This window comes from Sebastes umbrosus, chromosome 15, assembly GCF_015220745.1.
Source record: "Sebastes umbrosus isolate fSebUmb1 chromosome 15, fSebUmb1.pri, whole genome shotgun sequence".
Lineage (NCBI taxonomy): Eukaryota > Metazoa > Chordata > Actinopteri > Perciformes > Sebastidae > Sebastes > Sebastes umbrosus.
In genome coordinates, this window is record NC_051283.1 from 4,676,110 (window position 1) to 4,684,488 (window position 8,379).

Consider the following 8,379-nt stretch of genomic DNA (forward strand, 5'->3'; position numbering starts at 1 on the left):
TGTTTATTGTATTAACAGATTTAAAATAAAATCTATTAAAAAAAAAATCGACATAGTCGACCCAATGCATCCAAGAGAAATCACCTAATTCAGGCAAGAGGGAGGGGAAAACAGCATGATCTTTCATTACCACGTCTCTAAACCAGTCTTGCCAACCGAAGAAGAAAAAGAAAAAGAAGAAACCAATGCATCATGGGAGAAATCTTGCCTCCATAGGCTTTGGCTAACGACAACACCAACTCTTTCAACACAGATAAATACTCACAAAATACTCACTTTCATTGCTGGATTTATTAATAATGGAATAATGCACATAGATTGTTAATTATGGTATTTATTTTACTCTAGCTCTATTATTCTGCAAACCTCAAACAACAGAAACACATCCAATTACAATAATGTGAAGATATTGAGATGCACACACACTGTTATAAATGGATATTTTTTATAATTTATTTTTTATTTTTAACTTTTATTTTTATTTTAACTTTATTTACATGGAGTTGTCATGCATGCTTTTTGTTCTTGTTTAAAGATGTTGTACTTTGGGTAACATTATGTCATGTATTAATACTTGATTTAAAGTTGTCATAACTAAAAGTGTTATAATGTCCCACTTTAAGTAGACGGCAGGTAAAGCTACTGAAAACTGCAAATTAGAGGGAACTACAAGGCAACTGTGACATTTTGCTCAACATATTTTTTTGTGGATATTAAGTTAAAAAAAAAAATAAGGTTATAATAATTATAATTCTTTTAAAGAGAGTAAATTTCAAAAGAATTTGATCTTTCAGAAAAATGTAACTCGCTTATCAGCCGTTGATAATATCAGCCCCTCAACTGGACGTCATAACTCCCTCCCTCCAGGAACCTGACCCGCGTTGAAATATCTGCTAGTCGGCTGGCTCTAGCTCTCTCTCTCTCTCTCTTACTACTCCAAACAAGATGAAGTTACTCATTTTGCTCAACTTGCTCCTCTTCTGTCACGTTGCATCTACAGGTAAGATCATATTGTGATTCTCACTGTTATTTCTTGTTATTCTTGTTGCTGCAAAACTTGTTTGATTTAGTCACTTTATAGTGCGACATCGAGGAACCCCTTTCACTTTGTCACACTGAACTTACAATAATGTCACAATAAATCGGACAAGGCGACCTACTCTTGACTACTACTTTGCTGGTAGGATAGGGGAATAACCGTGGGACATAAGTAAAAATGCTCTTGAGATGGATTTGTCTTATTGTAAACTTCACGCATGGTGCACCATTTGTGTCCGTTAGTGTGTGGTTCTGTAACCGCATAAATAAAGGACTTTAATGGATATTGATTGTATGGGAATCATTACATACAACGCTCTACAGAATACAGCATTATGTATACAATTTCACCATATAACTAACATTACTACCATATACAGGATATACTGTGATCCGTAATACTCTTACACAGTGCTGTCAAATAACAAGACAAACAACATTATAGCTAATAAATTAAAATAACATTCAATATCTCTTATGCACTATCTCTTATGAACACATGGTTCTACTGGGCAGCGCCCCTCTTATCTAGTACTACACTTGCTGCTTGTCTGTGTGCAATGAACGGCACACGAGAGCAGTGCCTCGTTACGAACGCCCTCTAGACATGTAAACATCACCATTTCACTCCGTAACACTACGTACAGCATTGCTACGCATGGCATGAAACATAAAACACAGTAAATACAGAGCTAACTCTTTAACGAGCACGGCTAACAAGTATGCATCCCTCATGTAACAACTTAAAGGTACCATATTGTAAAAAGTGAGATTTTCATGTCTTTTATATTATAAAGCAGGTTTAAGTGCTTTATAAATACTGTGAAAGTATGGAAGCGCTCAATATACAGAGAAATACACACACAGCCCGTATTCAGAAATTGTGCGTTTGAAACAAGCCGATAGGATTTCTGTCCATTTGTGATGTCACAAATATACAATATTTTGACCATTATTTCTGGTTGCAGTGTATGTGAATGACATCAGCTGACAGGAAGTAAACATGGACCCAAACGGTTGCCAGGCAATGCAATTCTGTTGCAATTCTGTTGCAATTCTTTTGCAATTCTGTTGAAATGCACGAAAACGGAGCATTTCTGACAGAGGGTAAATACAGGCATATTCAAGCAGACAGTATGAGGAACATAACATTTTTTTTTAATATTACAGCATGTGAACATGTTCTAGTAGAAACATAAAATACAAGTATGAACCTGAAAATGAGCACGATATGGGACCTTTAAGACTTATATCTTCAAATAGCAAAAAGGAAACTTACTTCTCAATTGACGCACACAGGCTCTCACTGTCTAAAATGTCCAAACTATGCAGTACTTATTACGTTGTAGCTCAACTACAGCTCACTTGTCACGGAACTCTCTGGAGCAACAGAAAAAGGAGACGATTTACCTCTGCTACGAAGGATTGATTGACAGGCTACTCAGCCAATAGAAATGCACTTAGCAAAACGATAATTAAAGATATAAACTAAGGCATAGATATTCAAACCACATAAACTGAGGTAGAAAATGCATGAAAGGATATGGAATCTTCTTTACAGTTTTTATATAGACTTACACGCAATTGTGTCACAGAACGACACATAAACTGTATATATGCTTTAGTTTAGGCAATAATATATCAATAACGTCGTCATAAACGTGATAGAGGAAACCTTGACTGTTGCTAGGAGACATACCCTCTGTGCTGTGGGAAATGCTGTGATCATAGAGAGGACATGCTGTCCTCCAATATTATTGTTTATGTAGAATGACAATTAAATCAAAATGATATATTACAGCAATTCCAACACATTTACTAGGTTTCCTCAAGCTCAGGTCCTCTTTGTTAATACATAGTATTTCATTTCACACTTTGCCGTTGTATATAGTATGTATTGTTTTTCTATGTTCACATTTTATATTTTCTAAGCTAGTTGTAGTAGTCTGGTATATTTATGGTGTATTCCAATATATTCTTTATATTGTGTATCCTATAGATATTACCTCTAGTGTTGATATGTATATTTATTGTATATTTACGGTCCCTGTGCATTGCCTGGATAGCCTGCTGCTGTTACAGAAGAATCTCCCAATTTGGGATCAATAAAGTACATCTATCTATCTATCTATCTATCTATCTATCTATATATCTATCAGTAATGAGAATGGGTCTATAACATATTCTTTTGTAGCTCAGAGTAATTCAACATATATTAAAATTCTCCTTTTTTGGGGAATTGACAACCAATTAACCCATTTGTGCCCAAAGACTATATTTAGTATGATAAGGACACATTTGTTCTGATTGGTTAAAAGATTTGAAAATTGGTACGGACATACTTTGGGCAAGTATCTAACAGTACAACTTTGAAAGATCACATGAAAAATCACACTTTTTACACGGCATATGTGTGCATATCTTTGATATTCAACGTTGTATGAGTTCATAAATACCAAATACTTGATTGTGCCCTTTGTAGTTTCTGAGATACAGACATTTTCTTATCATACTACTGTATATTTCATCTGAGGACACGTGACTACTGTTTTTACCTAAAATATAAAGCAGTGCAAAAACAGTAGGCCCATGTGCCCAAAGACTATATTTAGTATGATAAGAAAAACTCACTTTTCAGCCAAACGGTTTGACTGATTTTGAAAATGTCTTCAAATTTGTGCTGAGTCATGTCCAAACCTCATAATTTCAGTTGTGGGCACAAATGGGTTAATCAATCAACCCCTCAAGAATGTTTAAAATCCAATTCAAAACCTTCTTTGTCTTGCAGTGAAACACTCCCTGAAATTTTTCTCTACTGCAACTTCTGGAGTCCCAAACTTCCCAGAGTTTGTTGTTGCTGCGATGGTCGATGAAGTGCTGATAGGTTACTGTGACATCAACAACAAGACCCCAGAACCCAAACAGGACTGGGTGAGGAAACTAGCAAAGGATGAGCCGCAACACCTGGAGTGGTATTCTCAGGAGTGTTTAGGTAGCCAGCAGTTCTTCAGATTCAGCATGGACAGCCTGAAGCAGCGCTTAAACCAAACTGGAGGTACAGTATGTTTATGTTTATATGTAACTTTTTACTGGTGAAATGTTTCCTCCCTCTGAGGTGAGACGTAGCTTACAGTATAAACACACTGAGCCAATGTGTGTGTGTCTCTGTGGTGAAGATGTCATATTATCTGTTAACCCCTTAACCTCTTTAAGAGGTTGTTGCACTGAGTGATGATACTGTTATCATATGAAACTAAAAAATTTAAGGAATCCATTGCTACCAACCATGTCATACTAGCTTGTCGGGAAGATCGCTAAATAACGCAGCAAATTTATGCTAAATTTTGTCGAGGGAAAACTGTCATGGTGATTTTCAAAGTGGTCCCTTGACTTTACACATGCACACTTTATGATAATCACATGCAGTTTTTTTTTATGTAGTATAAATCTGTTATTTCCGCCTATTCTAAAATGGTGTATTTGAATATTTCTGCATACTGGGGTCCTTAAACAGTCCTGAATTACATAAATTGGGGATCACTGTAAAGCTGAGACTCTTGTGGATCCAATGAGTCCAACTGTATTCATGTGTGATGATGTCAGTCCCCATAGGAGACATTTCAGTGTAGTGAGACCATTTTTTTGAAACTTGACCTGACTTTATAAAATGACCTGCGGTGACCTCTAGGATAATCACAGCCTCACTTTACAGCCACAAACTAGAGACCTAGAGCATTCAGAGGATGGATGGTTTTCCTAGCTAGATTGACAATAAGGGGGTTTCTGAGCAGTTTCCAGAATTGCAGAAAAATGCAATTCCTGCAGAAATCTCCAAATGTCAAAAGTTTTTTGTCCTAAATCACAGAATGGCTTTTTTATGGTGTTCCTCAAGGTCTTTGTGTCTTAATGTGGTATTTTGGAGGGATTAATGATCTTTTTTTATCAATACTCCAGTGGTAAAATAAGGTTAAATTTAGCACCAAATCTGTAACAAATGATATCAACCCAAAAATTGCTGCAACAACTTATGAGACATAACAGAGCATGGGGATGACCATCATATACTTTTATTATAATGTTCTACGCTCTTATACACTTTCACTATTTATTTTAATCTATTCATCCATTTATTAATACATTTTTATTTGATTTATGACTAGAACAACTTGACACAGTGCTGCATCTCAAATGAATCTCCAGGTTCCCAGCTTTCAGATGATGTACACCACTTCTATATGTGACATCTACCGTCTATTTATCTACCCCTGAACATCCCCTGTACCCCACCCCTCTAAAACAGAAGGTAGAATGGTAAAGGAGCTGGCTGTACTGAGATGTCTCTTTTTTCTGTCTCTGTCTCTCTCAGATGCCCACATTTTACAGAGGATGAGCGGCTGTGAGTGGGACGACGAGACTGGAGAGGTTGTTGGTTATAATCAGTACGGTTATGATGGAGAAGACTTCCTTGTGTTGGACCTGCAGACGCTGACATGGACCGCTCCAAAACAACAGGCTTTCATCACCAAACGTAGATGGGATAATGACAAAGCTAGATTAGAATACAACAAACACTACTTCATCCACGTATGTCCTGACATGCTGAAGAAGTATATGCACTATGGGAGGAGCTCTCTGCAGAGAACAGGTAGGATCACATGGCAAGATGTACTGTTGTACATGGACTCAGTGCTTCTAAGGCACTGTATCATTCCAATGAACATAATATCCTGACACATCCTGGTTTCTCAGTACAGACTCATCTGTGTCTGTCCTTCTCCCCAGAGCGTCCCTCAGTGTCTCTCCTCCAGAAGACTCCCTCCTCTCCAGTCAGCTGCCACGCTACAGGTTTCTACCCCGACAGAGCCATGATGTTCTGGAGGAAAGATGGAGAGGAGATTCATGAGGACGTGGACCACGGAGAGATCCTCCCCAACCACGATGGATCCTTCCAGATGAGTGTTGAGCTGAACCTGTCATCAGTCGCACCTGAAGACTGGAGGAGGTACGACTGTGTGTTTCATCTCTCTGGTGTGGTGGACGACATCGTCACCAGACTGGACAAAGCAGTGATCAGGACCAACTGGGGTAAGACTGGAATCACAAGTGATGGAGTATTTTAAACTGGGGAATGGTTTTCACATTACATCGCCTGTACCAGTGAAATAATTTGCCTCAGAACAGATTTCATTGAGTGTGTTTGTGAGAATCAAAGTGTGCATGCAGGTGAGTTTCTGACGGGGCATTTCCGGCGGGTCGGGGGGAGAGAAAAAGTCACGAAACGCATCAGAAATCCACAGTGCCTGGAGCACATTGGACAACGCCTAGGAGCTAGCTGTTCAAACTGAACCAAACTAAACACACAAACAAAGCCTTATATTATTTATCCTACATTTATTAATCAGAGCATTCACTATAATCACTCAAAATCAGCTGGGGGAGGTGTATAGAAACAGTTGTTTACGCCTAGCTGGGGTATCGCGAACACCAACCTGATTATTCTAAAGTTTGAGAACCACTGTATTACATAACCAGCCATTAGTCTTAAAAACGTGCAACAGCAACCACATTTAGAGGACCGGTGCTGACATTTACTCTGAGAGGTGCTGCCAAGTTTGATGGCTTTTCACACATAGATGGCGCTAAATAAAGCTTTTATATCTTGAACTCCTGGTTTACTGTACCCACTTAAACCACTGATGAGCTGTGAACCTCTTTGTCAGGGTTTTTATTTACTACACATTTGTTTGACCAATAATGATTGACAGCACTGCCTGAATGTTGATTTGAAATGAAAGTCATATCTAGAACTGAGGCATTACCACTGAAAACACTTTCAGAACCACACAGCACACAGTGTGAATGAACCCAAAGTGTGAATGTTCTGTTTTGGTCCCAGTTTCTTCTGCAGGGTTCCCTGCTGGTCCTGTTATTGGAGTTGTTGTAGGACTGCTGCTGCTGGCGGTCTGCATCGCTGGACTCTTCATTTGGAGGAGGAACAATAACGGTGAGGAACAGAGATGTTTTTATTCCTCTGATGAATTCAAATAAATACCTGTGATAGTCTCGTCCTGCATATTTAGTGTGGTACTCCTGGTAACTCAATCCATTTATTTGACTGTGATAGTGAAGCACAAAATGAAATGTGAATCATTTTCTAACATTGTTTTCTCTCATCTGTATTTCAGGGTTTCACCCTGCTAACAGTAAGTATTATACTGTGAAATATTTCACATTATATACAATTATATATATTTTAATATATATTTTCCCCTTGTGGGCGAGCAACTAATATCCTGTTCACAATAAAAACAAACGTCCTTCATAATGTGGACACCAATATGACAAGGATTTCACTTTATTTACTACTTATTTTGACAGGGGGGCAGTGAACATAGAAGAGGATGCTGAACTCCAGAACTTATCGTCTCAGAGGACTTTACAATCTGTACAACATATATTTCATTATTATTATTGTTTTTATTATTATTTTTATATTCCTGGAAGTGAGATCAAAAATCTATGTTACAAGGGAGACCTTAATTCTTAATTCTTAAGTAAAATTAGCAATACAAAATACTCCAAATGAAGTAAAAGCTTTCAATGTATGTGGTTTTTGTATGTAAAATATTAATCTGAAAGCTAACTATAGTTGTAAATAACTGATGGAGTAAAATGTATATTATTCAAGTATAAATTAGCAAAAAATGCAAATACTCAAGTAAAGTATATGCACCTCAAAAATGGATTTAAGAACTTGAGTAAATGTAATAAATTACTTTCCACCTTTGTACAACAAAACCTGAATGGTGTAGTTTTTTTATTCATAGTCTGTGAGGAGAGATCTAGATAGATTACAGTAGGGCAGCAACTAACAATTATTTTCATTGTCGATTAATCTGTGAATTATTTTTCAATTAATCGATTCGTTGTTTGGTCTATGAAATGTAAAAAAAATGTCGTTCAGTGTTTCCCAAAGTCCAAGATGACGTCCTCAAATGTCTTGTTTTTTCCACAACTCAAAGATATTCAGTTTACTGTCATAAAGGAGTAAAGAAACCAGAAAATATTCACATTTAAGAAGCTGGAATCAGAGAATTTAGACTTTTATTTCTCATAAAAATGACTCAAACTGATTAAATGATTATAGTTGACAACTAATCGCTTAATCGTTGCAGCTCTAAGGTAGATTTATTTTTATTCTCATGTCACACCTCAAAGTTCTGCTCTTCTGTCACATTGTAGTTGTTCTTTTTTTAGTAATCACTTTAACAGACCAGCAGAGGTCAATGTTGCTCTTTACTTTCTCTCTCCAAGTTTCCATGATATCAGTTCAAATTAGGA

The 8,379-nt window shown here is 37.1% G+C and overlaps 1 protein-coding gene across 1 annotated transcript; it reads left to right on the forward strand.

Moving 5' to 3' along the window:
- Positions 1-894: 894 nt before the first annotated feature.
- On the forward strand, positions 895-7,585 carry LOC119502697 (major histocompatibility complex class I-related gene protein-like). The gene is made up of 7 exons (XM_037793848.1): positions 895-1,000; positions 3,827-4,093; positions 5,405-5,683; positions 5,821-6,123; positions 6,935-7,042; positions 7,224-7,241; positions 7,417-7,585. Exons 1-7 carry the CDS (start codon positions 946-948, stop codon positions 7,425-7,427), a joined length of 1,041 nt encoding a protein of 346 aa, XP_037649776.1. The 5' UTR covers positions 895-945; the 3' UTR covers positions 7,428-7,585.
- The last annotated feature ends 794 nt before the right edge of the window (positions 7,586-8,379 follow it).

Bases quoted from the DNA above. Each gene is read 5' to 3' on its own strand.
- LOC119502697 (XM_037793848.1), top strand. From the start codon at position 946: ATGAAGTTACTCATTTTGCTCAACTTGCTCCTCTTCTGTCACGTTGCA. The intron at 1,001-3,826 runs GTAAGATCATAT...TTTGTCTTGCAG, and splicing joins CTGTCACGTTGCATCTACAG to TGAAACACTCCCTGAAATTT. The intron at 5,684-5,820 runs GTAGGATCACAT...CCTTCTCCCCAG, and splicing joins GAGCTCTCTGCAGAGAACAG to AGCGTCCCTCAGTGTCTCTC.